Source organism: Thalia democratica, chromosome 1 (assembly GCF_965202585.1).
Source record: "Thalia democratica chromosome 1, ktThaDemo2.hap1.1, whole genome shotgun sequence".
NCBI lineage: Eukaryota > Metazoa > Chordata > Thaliacea > Salpida > Salpidae > Thalia > Thalia democratica.
Genome location: NC_139165.1, coordinates 91,342,082 through 91,358,243, shown reverse-complemented (window position 1 = coordinate 91,358,243; position 16,162 = coordinate 91,342,082). Strand labels below are relative to the sequence as shown.

The following is a 16,162-nucleotide window of genomic DNA, read 5'->3' as shown; positions in this document are numbered from 1 at the left end:
TATAATATAACTTATTAAATTTTATTCAAACAAAGTTTTGCAAGGAACATTTCCTAAAAGTTTGAGGTAATTATATCAGAAAACCTATGAGGAAATAGATTTCTAGGTATTTGGCTGTTTTAGTTTGCAGCTCCCATAAGGAACCTATTGTAGTCTCCAATTTGGCAGGCTTAATCTCAAAATTTATTTTAAAATTTGTAAAAAGCAACTTTTAGCTTAGTTAAACCTCAATAAAATAAGACTAAATTGTGAAAAAAGTTTTTACACCCCCCCTCCCCTATGCCCTTAAACTTCAATAAAACTTATACTTTAAAAGTCTATAACTACTTAAAGGAGAACGTAATGAATTTTATTTTTGTTTATGTGCCAACTAGCAGGATTCTAACATAATACTATTACAGTTTTGTATTTATGTTATCATTAGGATCTTTACACACCAATTCACTTTGTTTTTAATTAAGTTATGGTAAAGTTTTGAACTAAAATTTTAATTTTGTAAATAATTATTATACATTATCAAGACAAGAGATAAAAAATTTAAGCTAGATAATTTACAACTTGGAAATAATCAACTTGGACCAGCATTTTGTATGATTGTTTACAAATATGGATAATATGAACAAGCATGACATTCAGCTATATTTAAAGTTTCTAGAATACAATGTAGTAATCCCCAGACTTGAGAACAACTAGTAGTTTCTAAAACTTCACAAAAACATTCTTTCATATTTTAAAATTTACTTAAGCAAGAATTCGAAGGATATAAGTTATAAACTATACATATATAAAATTAGATTAGAGTTGAAAAAATGTATTTTTGTTTTTAATCAAAAATTTATAACTTTTTTAATTCGAATTAATTCGAAAAATGTTTAAATTGGAAAAAAAGTCAAAAAGTGTATTTGTAATTAAAATAAATTATTCAAAGTTTTCAAGGCTTCCTAATTTTTACTCCTAATTTATATTCTTCAGTTTTTATAGTTTTATTAACAGTTAATCTTTTGCTTGGAAAGTTTATAATAAAGTCATGTTGTATTTTAGTAAAAAAATATTTTGAAACGTAACAAAATTTCATAAAAAAAATATTTATCATATGTTTTGTAAAACTTTAAAACTTTTATATTAGCTTTTAGAAAAAAAAAACAAAAAATAATAAAATAGTTAATTTTTCTCTTTGGTATCGAACTAAAAACTTCTATAAAACAATTGAAGCCGTTATCTCCTCTAATTCAATTTTAATTTTATAGTAAAAAGTGTGATTGTTCGTAAATGATTAAAAAAACTATTACCTCAAAATAAATGCAACTTAAAAGTTATTTACCATTCTAGAAAATTTTTTGCTAATAATAATTTATAAAATGTTTTGCTAATAATATGTTTAATGTTGCATATAAATTTGAAAATGTTTGTTTAATTTTGTTTAAAAAAAAAAACACTTGTTTTATTTACTTAGTCAAAAATTAAACAAAACTTGTATACTACAACCATAAAAACTACTTGTACTTCAATTTATTTTCCTAATTAAAACAATGCTACAATTTATAAATGTAAACATTTTGAACTTGTAAATAACTTTTACATGCATTTACTATTTGTTAATTGTCATAAACAAGAAATCAATTCAAAAAAGCTCAAATTAATCGATTCTACAAACTAGTTCACGAAAACCTTTCGGTAATTGAGTCGCACACCACGTTCTAGAACCAAAAATTTTGAGCGCTTTATAGTTTAATATTCTACACAACTAACAAAAAGCATATTTATATAATTTATTGAATACAAACTTTTATAACAAACATATAAAAAAAGTAGACTGTTTAAATTAATTATAATCATATCGTTAACATAAAAGCTAAATAACGTTTAGCGATAATTTAAACGTAGTTTTTAAGTCTAATACATAAACTAATCAAATTTATACTTGTGCAGAGTTTTTCCGACAACTGTCACAAAAAACATATACATATTACAATTAAAGGCGCTATCACAACCACGCACATAGTTTTAAACTTCACCATTTTTCAATCATCGAAATCGCAAGTGCTTCCGGCAGTCAGATTATATTCGTATCAATCGGTTGCAGAGCCCTCTTGCGGTTGTTTCTTTTGTCTATTATCTGCCGCATCTCCGCCGGCGCCCAATCAACATCGTCCCCGGGACAGTCTTCGGGAGCCTTGAACCAATCTACTTTCAACGTTTGACCTAAAAAGCCACTGACGGGTTCCTTGCTCAGGATCCACACACGGTGGACATTGCTACCGGCGCGTCCCCGGCACAAATACCCGATCCTCTCTAGTTTTTCCACCACCAGCTTGGGGTAGTCGGTGGACGCGTTGGGGTTTTCCCCGTCCCAATTTATACCGGTTCGTCTTTCTCGCACATCATCTGGTATGTCTGGCCCGCGAGGGTTTGATACAAAGGTGGGAGCTTCAAGGATTGGGTGGCGGGATGACAGTTGTAGTATGGGCATGTTAATTAAATGTGAAATTTTAAACAGGCTGAGTTTTATTTTTGGTTAAGGTTTAGCATATTTAGCGTTGTGTAGGTTTTTTAGATTTATGATATAAAAATAGGAGTAATAACGAAAAGAAATATGAATTATTAAGTAGTTAGTGCCTATGCTAACCATATTATTACTTCACTACTGATGTACATTTTATAAGTTAATTAGATTCTGCTTGAATTATAAATTATAACATCTTTTTTAATACAACCAAGCTAATATTATTGATGCTTAAAACAACATCAGTTCAGTACATTTGGTACAAAAATTGAAAAAAAAATTGTCTTACATAAGTAGAAGTTTAGGCCAAAAGTATAAGTTTCAGAAAAAAACATTTAACTTGTGTAAGAAAAAATACTTTACTTTATAGTAAACAGTTAATCACAAATCATTTCAATAACTAAATATGCTTAAATTTTTTCTATAACCATAAGAGTAATTAGTAAACTAAAGAAAAAATTCAATCAGACTTATTGAAAATTTTTGTAATCAATGCTTTCATTGCTTTAGCTTATTGTACTAACGTAATACAACGACTAGTTTATTTATTATTTTTAACGTACATTTAGATAGAATAATACTATTAAAACTTTCACAAACAAAAATATATGCAAATTCTTTTTTTCATATCTCTTAATTCTTGACAATCGTACTAGTTAATGTATTAAAATATTTGATTTAAACCCGTAGCACTTGATACAAACTGTATTTAAACGTAAAAGAGACTAATTTTTGTATATGAAAAATATAGTTAGAAAAAAGTTGTAAAATCAAATACGGTTTTTAGTACAAAGTATTAATTTAAAAAAGCATGTTCTTACAAAATAATAAAACATATATTTTTAGATGTAATAATGTATTAAGTGTATCTTGATTCTTAATTAAAAATACTCTAGTAACTAAAGTTTCTTGTATATTCAAAACATATTTCAATTTTAAAGATTTAGTTAAGCACTTTTTAAATACTTTGCCAAGTTTTTTAATTAATCAATTAAATTTACGATTAATCTGAGATTTTACAACAAAAAAAACAGTTTAAGCGATTTTAAGAGTTTTGTTTTCCTGTTTGCTTTTAATCAAAAAAATTGTTAAAACACCAATCAGTCATATTTAGATTTCTTGTTAAGTTTGTTTAATAAAAATCTTAAAGAGTTTGTACACCTTTGTAGCTTTAAAACTTTCTACCAAGTTTGGATGTAAAATCTAAAAAATGCTTTTTTATTTTTTAAGTTAGGATTAGTCGGTAAACTGTAAAACTAAAGTAAGTGGGACTCAATGCGTTTTTCAGCAAAAACTACATACTTTTAAAACGTTTTTACAAGTTTCATATAAAGTTGGTTACAGTAGCTCTGGAGTAAAGGGTGGGCAACGTACGGCTTGCGGGCTTGTTTACTGATAAAAACACCATTTTGTTTGAATGTTTCGGGGTCCGATTGTAACCTAACGGGGTTTTCCCTAGTATTTGATGAGACAGCAAGATTTAAGAAATCTGTTTTTGATAATCCATACTCTTATCCCTAACCCGACTTTCCCAAAAATATTAAAAATTCATCAAAAAAAAAAAATTTAATAACTAAACTAAAATATTTGATTTTTTTGCTGACTAGGCAAATATTAAGAGAAATCCCATTAGATTACAACAAGACTTTTGTTTTGTTGATACTCAGTTGGAATATGGTTTTATCAAAACATTTTAAACAAAGTGTTTATTTAAATTTGGTATTTTACATACCTACCTTTGTCAATCTACAATGTCAGTTATATTTATAGTCGGTATATAAACATCTAATATGCCTGAATCTACATCTTAAGTTTCATATTCAGAAATTTTTGTAAATTATACAAATTTGAAAAACATATCAACCGGATCCATAGAATTAGTATCCGGCTGGATCCGGATTTTGACTTAAAGTTAGTATCTGGTTAATATTTTTAATAAGGATCTGGCCGGGTCCGGATCTAAAAAAACCTTATCTGTTTGGATCCGGATACCGGATCCGGTAGATCACTAATTCGAAATGCTCTGGACCGCCAAAGACCAAATTTTTTCTTATTACCCACCGATTAAAAATGTCGCCTATCCCTACTCTAACTAATGAAAAAATAACACATAAGCTCATGCAAAAAGTTTTACAATAGTTTAGCAAAATCGCTAAAAAATTCATGATTTGTCTGGATATAATCATTTCTAAACCCTTAAAGGGAGATTAGGTTGTATTAATAAAAAGAAAAATTGGATGAAATTAATAACGTTTTATCTAATGAAAGCAAGTTTACCAGCTTGGTCTTAATAAAAACTTCTGATGAAAACTCAAAGTTTAGTTTGAAATGCAAGGTCAATCATCTAGGAAAAAAAACTATTGAAATAATTTTGAAGGTATACGCAAGCTAGCAACGCAAGCTAGCAAAATGATGCGTGGAAGTTTTAAAACATTTAATTTGGTGTACTCAAAATACAGCAAAAAACTCTTCAGTTTAAAAAGTGAAATAAGATATTTGAAAACCAATTAGAAGAATATTAGTCTAAAAAATACATGATATATCTTACAGTTTATACTATTGCACTTGATATTAAATCTCTATTTTTAGCTTACAAATATAAAAATGAATTAGGCAAATTTTAAATGGATTATTAAATTGGAATCAAATATTTTAACATATCTGTCTGTATATTTAATGTATAATTCGTATATAATTTGATGAAACTTTTGGTACAAAACTAAAATAAGTTTAATTTTCAAAACTACTATTAATTATAGAGAAAAATATTATTTTTTGTCAAATAGTATTTATTTATTTTACCAAAAGTATCTGTATAAGCCATATCATTACTAAATATATAAATTAATTTAAGTTATAACGTATATAGGGGTGCTATGTGCAATAAGGAATACTAAGGGTATAAAAGTTTAATATAAACAACAAAAAAAAGTTAATTTATTTTTTAAACTAACTAAAAAAAAAACAGAAGATAAATGCACAAGAACTACTACTAAGAATACAAATGAATACGAATAAAATTACTAATAAGTATGTTCGAACTTAACGAAGCATATTTTATCTAAATCGTATATACTTATGAGTTAAGAAATTCACCATCATCTTAAATTCAACCGACAAATACCTCTACTCTCAAAACTTTGTCTATTTCATACAGAAAGCAAAGAAAATTTTTCTTTTCTTACAGGCAGACTTATTTATTTTGTCCTGCAAATGACATCAAACTGTTCTGGTGTATGACTCGATTACCGGAAGGTTTTTTCGTGCACCAGCTCCTTGGACCAAATTTTTGAACGTTTTTTTTTTTCATTTCAAAAAACAATATTATTTTAACAACAACTTACCGCTAACGAAATTTTAAAGACGTTAAAAAAAACTTAGACAAAACACATTAGTTTACCTCCGTTCAAAATAAAAAGTGATTTTCTACAATATATTTCCGCTATAGACTTGGTTTTTCTTTACAATTTAAAGAATTAGCATTGTCTATTCGCTACAAAGTTATTAATTAACTAAAATTATCTGATACTAAAATAATAATTTATTCTGAGGTTTACTAAAGGTTTAAAAAAAAATTTAGGATTTTAAAATCGGATTTATTTTTTGTCCATTTTTAGTATAAAGTTAAATTTAAAACAGCTTATACAATAGTATAAATTTATTAAAAAGATTTTGTAATGCTATTTTGAAGGTAATTTAAGCTATTAAAGTTTGAAAATTTAAAATCTAAGTCAGTGTTTCCCAAAGTGTATTCCTTCTTGGGGCCATTTCAGAAGTTTAGTTGGCGATAAGCTACTAAGGGGGGTTGGAGATTAGAAAATGAGCCGTAGGGAAGCCAAGATTTGTAACTTACACTAGATATTCTGGAGATCATGAATAAGAGCAAAAAAAAAAGTTTTTTTTGCACGAGGGGTTACTTTTGCACGGAGACACTATTGCACGAAGAGTCAATTTTTACGAGTGACATTTTTGCAAAGGTAAAGAAAAATAAATAAAATAACGACCAAGGGTACGAGGTAACAGTGAGAGTAAAAATTGAAAAATAAAAGAAAAAAGTTAGCGATCAAGGGTAGAGAACAAGAGCAATAATAAAAATAAATCAAACAAAAATATTAATGATAATTAAAACTAAAAAGAAACTTCAACCCACGCAAAACTTGACGTCGTGCAAAAAATTCTTCGTGCTTTTTTGAAACCTGCCTTTTTACTATTGAAACGAGTCCTTTTGTTTATGTTACGGAAATCCCCAATAAGAAACTAGGAATAGCGTTACACGAGGGTAAAAGTTATGGGTAACAGTGATAGTAAAAAAAAATAAACAAACAAATAAACAAATAGCAAATAATTTAATAAAAAGACAAATTAACTCCTGCAAAAATATCTCCGTGCAATTTAATTTCCTCGTGAAAATTGTCTTCGTGCAAAAGTATATTCGTGCAATTTTGTTCACTCTTCCAAATTTGACACCTCCACCTCTGAGAAACTATACTATATAATATTTAGTAAATAATATACTTTTTATAATATCATAACTTATATTATAGTAGGTACCTCCTCAAAATAAATTTAAATTTTATATAAAAGACACTTTTCTCACTTCATTAATGATTAAAAAATATTACAAAATTTTAAATTCAAGACAATTTAATAGTACTTTATCATTCTAAAAAATTTAAGATGCAAAATGTTTTGCTTATATTGTGTTTAGAAAATAAGTTTTTAACCTTACAGAAAATTTAAAGATGTTTGTACGATCTAATTTTATAGAAATTATGCTTATTTTATGCTTACTTGGTCAACGAAATTAAAAAACATGCATTAAAACTTTCCATTCTAATTTATTTTATTATTTAAGAATACTTTAAGTTTTTATTTACCATTGTAAATTTTACTGGTAACATAGTTTTACATCCATTTAAAATTTATTCATTGTCATGAACAAGACATAATGGTTTTAAGTTTAAAATTATGAAATGATCTCAAAATCCTAGGAATTGGAGCACAAAACTTTTCGTTTATCGAGTCAACAAGTCCTAGAATTTAATATTTTGAGCGCTTTTTTTGTCGTTTAATATTTAAGTATTCTACACAACTTATAAAAAGCATGTTTATTTAATTTATTGACAACAAACTAATACCCACAAACATATAAAAGAGTAGACTGTTAAACAAAATATAATCAAAAACGTTAATATAAGAGCTTAACTTGTGCTTAAATAACGTTCGAAACTATTTAAGTGTAGGATTTAAGTCTAATACATGAACTAGTTAAATTTATACTTATGCAGAGTTTTTATGTCAGTTGTCACAAAAAACTTATACATTTTACATATTTAAAAACACTATGACCACAACACACAAAATCTCCAATCATCGAAATCACCAGTGCTGCCCGAAGTCAGTTTCTATTCGTGTCAAATGGTTGCAGAGCCCTCTGGCGGTTGTTTCTTTTGTCTATTATCTGCTGCATCTCCGCCGGCGCCCAATTAACGTCGTCCTCGGGGCAATCCTCCGGAGCCTTGAACCAATCATCTTTCAGCGTCATAGTGATGACTGGTCCCTTGCTCAGGATCCACACACGGTGGACATTGCTGCCGTCGCGTCCCCAACACAAGTACCCGATCCTCTCTAGTTTTTCCACCACCTGCTTGGGATAGTCGCTGGACGTGTTCGGGTTTTCCCAAGTTATACCGGTTCGTCCTTCTCTCACCTCATCTGGTATGTCCGGCCCGCGAGGGTTGGATATAAAGGTGGGAGCTTCGAGGATCGGGTGACGGGATGACAGGAACAGAATTGACATTTTTTTTGATTGACAAACTTTTAAACAGACTGAGTTTGGATTTGTTTTTAAGGCTTAACATATTTATATTTAGTTTTGTGAAGGCTTTTTAGATAAATGAAATTAAAATTAGAGTAATAGTGAAAAAGAAAATAGTAAGTACGTATGTTAACCATATTATTATTTCCCTAGTGACATATTTTATAAGTTGATTAGATTCTGCTAAAATTATAAATTTTAACAGCTTTTTAATACAACCAAGCTAATATTATTCATGCTCAAAACAACATCAATTCAGTACATTGTTACAAAAATTGCAAAAAAAATCTTTAAATAAGTAATATATAGAAGTTTAAGCCAAAAGTACATGTTAAGTAATTTTCAAAAGAAAACATAAAGTTTATACCTTGTGTAAGAAAAAATACTTTATTTTATGGTAAACAGACAATCACAAAGCATTTCAATTACGAAATATTTTTAAATTTTATCTAAAACCATAAGAGTAATTAGTAACCTAATGAAAAAAAAGTCAATCAGAATTATTGAAAATTTTTGCTATAAATGCTTTAATTGCTTTTAGCTTATTGTACTATCGTAATCCAACGACTAGTTTATCTATCATTTTTAACATCCATTTAGATAAAACAAAACTAATAAAACTTTTACAAAAAAAACATGCAAATTTTTATTTTCAAGTTCAAGATTCTTGACAATAATACTAATTAATATATTAAAGTATTTCATTTAAACCCGTAGTACTTGATATAAACTGTATTGAAACGTAAAAGTGGCAGGTTTTTGTATATGAAAAACACAGTTATAAATAAACTCTGTAAAATCAAATATGGTTTTTATTAGAAAGTATTAATTTAAAAAAACATGTATTTAAAAAGTATTAAAACATATATTTCAGGTGTAAAAATGTATTAAGTTTATCTTGACTTTTAGTTAAAGAAAACACTCTAGTAAGCTAAAGTTTCTTTGATATTCAAAAAAATACTTCAATTTTAAATATTTGAATAAGCTCTTTATTAATACTTTGCCGAGTTTTTTAATTGATCAATTGAAGTTACGATTATTCTGAGATTTAACAAAAAAACATTTTAGGCGGTCTTAAGAGTTATTTTGTTCTCAAGATTTTAATTAGATTTTTTAGGAAGTTTGAACAAACTTTTTTTTAAACCATAGAATGGAGCTTATTTGTTTTCTTGATTGCACGTACAAAAAAAGTTGTTAAAAACCAAACAACCATACTTATTGATACACCTTTGAAGCTTTAAAACTTTCTATTTAGATTGAATGTAAAATCCAAAAAAAAAAAAGTTATAAAGTTAAGATTAGTCCCGGGTCGGTAAACTGTAAAGCTAAAGTAAGTGGGCCTCGATGCATTTTTCAAACAAAAACCATACCTTTTAAAACGTTTTTAAAATTTTCAGGTCAAATTGGTTACAGTAGCTCTGGAGTAGAGGTGGGCTGATAAAAACACCATTTTGTCTCAACATTTTGTTTTGTTTATACTCAGTTGGGCTATGATTTTGTAAAAATACCTAATTCCGTCAATTACAATGTCAATTCTATTTATAGACATTATATAAACATCTGACATGTCTCAATCTACATTTTAAGTTTTACATTGAGAAATTTTTGTAAATTAAACAGATTCGAAAAAATGATCAACCGGATTCATAAAATTAGTGTCCGACTGGATCCGGATTTTAATTTAAAATAAGTATCCGGTTAATATTTTCGAACCAGGATCCGAATCTAAAAAAGCTTTATCTGTTTGTATCCGGATACCGGATTCGGTAGATCTTTAATTCAAAATGCTTTGGCCCGCCAAGGACAAAATTTTTCAAATCACCAACCGATTAAAAATGTCGCCTATCCCTACACTAACTAATGAAAAAATAACACATAAGCTCATGCAAAAAATTTTACAATAGTTAAGCAAAATCGCTAAAAAATTTATGATTTGTCTGAATACAATCATCTCTAAACCCTTTAAGTAAGGTGCAGTTGTATTAATTAAAATAAAATTTTGAGATGAAATAAATTATGTTTTATTTAATGAAAGCAAATTTATCAGCTAGGGCTCAATAAAAACTGCTGATAGAAACTAAAAGTTTGGTTTGTAATGCAAGGTAGTCCTTTCATCATTGAAAAAAAACTACTGAAGCTACTAGTTATGAAGGTATACGTCCTTCAGTTCATGCAGATCAATATAAAGATATAAAGCGAAAGTACCTTATAGGTCAATATTCTTTCCATGATATACTTACCTCAACACAAAATGATACGTTAAAGTTTTAAAACTTTAATTTACGTCAAAATACGACAATAAAACTCTTTCAGTTTTGCAAGTGAAATAAGATACTTGAAAATAAATCAGAAGAATATTAGTACAAAAATACTTGATATACATTACAGTTTATATTTTTGCATTTGATATTAAGTCCCTGTATCTAGCTTACAAATATAAAAAAGAATAAGAAAATTTAAAATAAATTATTGAATTAAAACCAAATGTTTTACTAAAATCTGTAAATCTAACAAAGAATTCGAATTAACTTTTGTTAGAATTATTTGGTACAATAAGTTCCATTTTTAAAACTTTTATTAGTATTAGAAGTAAAATATTTTTCGTCAAAAAGTGTTTATTCAGTTTTACTAAAAGTATCAACATAAGCTATATCATTATTAAGAATTAAATTAATTTAATATAAGAACGAAAGAAAACTAGTTTTTTTTACAAGAACTAAAAAACACAGAAGATAAATGTACACTACAGAACTACTACAAAACTACTAACATTACAAATGGACATTAAGAATACTAATAAATATCTTAGAACTTAACGAAGCATGTTTTATTTAAATATTATATAGTTATGAGTAAATACATACACCATCACTACTAATTCAACCACCAAATACCTCTGCTTTAAAAACGTTGTCTATTTTATACAGAAAGCAAAGAACATTTTCCTATTTCTTATATACGTTATCGAAACTTTAAAGACGCAAATAAAAATTAGATAGAGCACATTACTTTACTACTGTCTAAAATAAAAGGCGATTTTCTAACATATATTTCCGTTATTAAATTTGGTTTTTCTGTTAGATTAAAAAAAAAAATAGCATCGCATATTCGCTTCGAAGTTACTAGTTAACTAAAATTATCTAACACTAAAGTAATAAATTATTGTGAAATTTGCTAAAGATTTTTAGACTTTTTTTCTAGGTTTTTAAAATCAGAAGTTTTTTTGTCCGTTTTTAGTATAAAATTTAATTTGAAACAATTTCTTAAATAGTATTACTTTATTAAAAATATACTGTAATACTATTTTGAATGTAACTTATATTAACTAAAACTATCTAAGTTCTAAATTTCAAAATCTAGGTCAGTGTTTTCCAAAGTGTGTAATCCTTTGGAGCCATATAAGAAAATTAAGGGTTCTTAAACTGCAAAGGTGGGCGTGATTAAAAAACATGGTCCGTAAATGGGAAGCCAAGATTTGTAACTTACTCTAGATATTCATTTATTGATGATTAAGCGCAAATAAGGTCTTAGGCGTATTTTATGTTGGGGAGAGGTTAAATATGCACTAAGGGTCATAAATGCACGAAGAGACAATTTTGCATAAAGGTTCACTTTTGCACGGGGGGTTACGTTTGCACGGAGACAGTATTGCACGAAGATTCAATTTTTACAAGTGACAATTTTGCACGAAAGTAAAAAAAAAAACTAAAAATACCGACCAAGGAGATTTTACAGTGATATTAAAAATAGATGAAAAAAAAATATAAAAAAGTTACCGACCAAGGGATAAGGAATAAGAGTGTCAGTAAAAATAAAAAAAAAAAAATATATCAATGGTGATAGACAAAAAAAAAATTTCAACCCATGCTAAATTTGCGTCGTGCAAAAGTTTCCTTGTGCTTTTTTGAAACCTTAAAGGGTAGTTTTGAAAATTGCACTAGGTCAGGGCTACAAGCGGGAAGCATAATGCTTAAACTCGCAACTTAAACTCGATGTTTTGGATTTGGTAATGAAGAGCAAAAAAAAAAGTCTCAGTTTTTGAGGAATGTTTTTAGAGGAGCCGTTACAGTTTTTAATTTCTTCAAAAGGGGCCCTTGTGAAAAAAAAAATTGGGAAACCTAAGTAACACAAAAATATTATCGTATATGATAAATTTTTCGTACTTAGTCTATATTTAAATACCTCGTATAAAAAAATTGTTTAAATTTTAGGTTGGTTTTTCCAGATTTTTTAGTATTTTTGTTCAAAATTTCAGGTTTTTCTAGTTTTTTGGTAGCTATGTAATACAAAATTAACAGAATTTTGTTAAATAATTTCTTTTAAAAATACTGAATTTGTAGATTATGTCGTTACCCATATTTATATATCTCAAATATTTAAAAGCATAAATTTTATTTACTTATTTGAAATGAATGTCGTTTTTTCAATAAGAAATGTACTTGTACACATATATATCCATAAGCAAACAGAAAACTAACAACTATATTTGAATGAATTAATTTGTGACTGTCATACTAACATAACGCAGTATAGTAAACATATTTAAAAATTTAATGTATTTTCTTGGTAACAAAAAAAAAAAAAATTTTTTTAAATTGTTAAATAACAACAGTATTAGTTTTCAAATGTATCCTAGACAACTTAAAACTTTTACACTTAATAAAAAGTTTTATTAAGTCTAATTAACCTTAAATTTATAAAGAAAATCCGAAAAATTAGGTACTTCTATTACATAAAAATAAAACACATTTTATCATAATATTTTTCAATCGATGACAAGTACAAAATGAAACCAAAAAAAAAAAAAAATTAGTCGAAAACAAAATACAGTTAGTGCCAGGAAAATGTTTTAAAACAATATTAAGTAAAACTGAATTATTTTTTTAGTCAAGTTGTTTAGTTGTAGTAAAATATAAACTTTTTTATAACTGTTTAATAAGTTTTATAATTCATCAACTGAAGTAATTGAAAAATAATTCAAGTAGACATATTTAAAATAATAACTTTATAGTTGACAATGAAATAATGTTAATCTACTTATGATGTTAAAATCTTGGCAGGTCAAAAATCTCTTTCAGTCATTTTAAACATATGAAATTGCATAAAAGAAAGTGTTTTTCAAATGAGGTTGTATCTCAGAATTGTTACTGCACAAAAGAAACGCAATTTTGTTGTGAAAGATCTCAAGTAAGCTCTTCAAGTTTAAAAGATACGTTGAAAGAATTAAGCTTATCAGTTAAGGTTAGACTAAACAGAAATTTACTCTTTGAAATTACTTGAGTTTTTCAAAAATGTGTAACTGAGTCATTGATAAGCTAAAGTTTTTATCAAAACTTGTTGAAGTATTTCAAAAATGAAAATAAATTTTTCGATAAGTACTTAAAAAAAAAAAAATTAATCAAAATAAATACTACAATTTCAGTTTATGAAAAAAAAGCAAATTAACAGATTAAAATCCTACTTGATTATAAGTTACTACTAAGCTAAGGATTGTTTATAGGTAGAAAAAAAAAGCATAAGATGTCTCTCGTATGGGAGTAAAATATCTAAACTAAAAATTAAAATAATTTATCTGAGTTCAAAAACAAATTTAAACATCAAAATTTACTTTAAGGTATTCAAGGAACTAAAGTTCAAACTAAATTATTTTGTAAAACCTTTAGCCTTTTATTTTACTTCTAAAAAAGCTTTAGCTCATACGGAAAACCTCACAAATGTTTGAATATTTTGACCAATTACTTTAAATTTCAAAAATTTGTCTTGGTTCAAAATTTTTTCAAGGGTAAAACATTCATTTAATTTTTTTTTTAGAAACCTCAAACCGACGATGAATAACTCACAAGCGTTTCAGTATCCTGACCAGGTTCCCGATCCCGAACAGGATCCCAGTATCTACACCCGGGTGAACTTCGTGATCTCGGAGGCAGTAGTGCGCGAAGTCGATTATCTTCACTTCGATCTCATCAGTACCACATGATCCCTCCCTCAGCAACAATATAGAGCACGAGTAGAACCGCCTGTTTACGAGAGATTTGAAACTGTATTCTATTTTCTCCAGCGCTTCGATGGTTTTGCTCACCAACAATCTCCTTCTATCCCTGTGTTTAAAAAGAGGGTCGAGATTTAGTGAAAATACAAGAAGTTTTACGATGGTGGTCAGTTAATGAATACATTGTGTAGAAGTAAAACATAATACTTTAATAAACGTATGTTTTAAGAACTTTTATTTATTTATGTATATTCTAAAATACTTTTTAGTGTATCAAAACGTTTCTGTTATGCTGATTTAATTTAATTTTAATTTGTACTTAAGTTAAACTAAATGTATGAAAGTTTGCAAAAGAAAAGTTATTTTTCCATATTTTTTTTTTTAAATCTACATAAATGATAAAGAAGTGTACCTGTGGTCCGTGATGGAAATATTTTAGTGAGAAAAAATTGTAGTTTTAGTTCAATTTTCAATGCAAAATAATGCAAAGAAATGAAATAATTGAATTTGCTAGCAAAATGAAAATCAATATAATTTATTACATTGATAACTCTCAAATGTGGTGAAATTTACATATACTACTTTAAATAGATACAAAAATCCAAATAAAAAAATTCTTAAACAACTAACTAGGTTGTCAACCGATGTTATAATCACTGGGAAACTAAAAATCAATTCATGGTAATAGTTTAAAGTTTTCAGGATAAAATTATGTTAATGATATATAAAGTATGACAATTAAACAATCATCAGTAGCTAAATTTTCAAAATCAGAACTAACTGATTGCATCTTTAACAATTTTTTTTAAACAGCGAAAACAAGTCTCAACTACTCACGCTACCTAAAAAATATAAAAGTTTAAGAATTTTTAGTATAAAATGATAGTTTCAACAAACCCGTCATCGATTTGAAAGTATTTCTCAACTGCCGAAGCAAACTGGTGCGAGTTCATTTTGTCTCCGTCGTATTTGTTGTAGTGAGTGTAGCATTTTTCACCAGAGTTGTAAAGCTGCAATTAAAACACTTCTTCAAAAGCTATAAAATTTGTATATTTTAAATATAATGTTATATATATATAAAGTAAGGTGATTGTTTAAACTTAATCTCTTTCTTCAAAGCCCACTTAAAGGGTTTTTATATAATTTGCAATTCTAAAAATTCTAGAGCATATGTTTCATTAAGACAAAAAAGTTTATTTTTTATTTTTTTTTACAACTTTTGCATCTCTGTTCACCAAAACACTTTTGATTTTAAATTTGAACTTGCTGTAGATTAAGACAATTCTTTTTGTCTTTATGAAACACATGTTCTAGAATTTAAAAAATTGCATTTTACTAATACCAAATTAGTCATAGTATAAGTCATAAAGTAATCATAGTATTATAAAAAATGTTGTTTGAGCGTAACATTTGTTGTCATACTTGTAAAGCAGCAATTTTAATAAAATTTTCAAAGAAAAAAATTTATGCGTTTTATAAGAAAAAAAAAAGCTTAAATTTCTAAAAACTAGTATGTTATTGAAATTAAATTGTCGTAGTGAGTATCACAGTTGTCATTAGAATTGTAAAGCTGCAATTAAAATTACTTTTTGAGAATTGTAAAATCAATGCTTGATAATGCATTGCACTCACTGTGGGAATACACCCAAAATAAATAATTTCAAAGTTAAGATCAGTCCCGGTTCGGTAAACTGTAAAACCAAAGTAAGTGGGCCTCGATGCATTTTTCAGCCGAAAACTACACTTTTTTAAAGCGTTTTTACAAGTTTCAGGTCAAGTTAGTTACAGTAGCTCTGGAGTAGAGGTGGGCTTCGTGCGGCTCGTGGGCTTGTGTACTGATAAAATACACCAT

At 27.4% G+C, this 16,162-nt stretch overlaps 1 protein-coding gene across 1 annotated transcript; it reads right to left on the bottom strand.

Moving 5' to 3' along the window:
- Positions 1-14,157: 14,157 nt before the first annotated feature.
- On the bottom strand, positions 14,158-16,162 carry LOC145841051 (inositol hexakisphosphate kinase 3-like). The gene is made up of 3 exons (XM_082948419.1): positions 16,097-16,162; positions 15,208-15,320; positions 14,158-14,419 (listed from the first exon to the last, which is right to left on the bottom strand). Exons 1-3 carry the CDS (start codon positions 16,160-16,162, stop codon positions 14,158-14,160), a joined length of 441 nt encoding a protein of 146 aa, XP_082804545.1.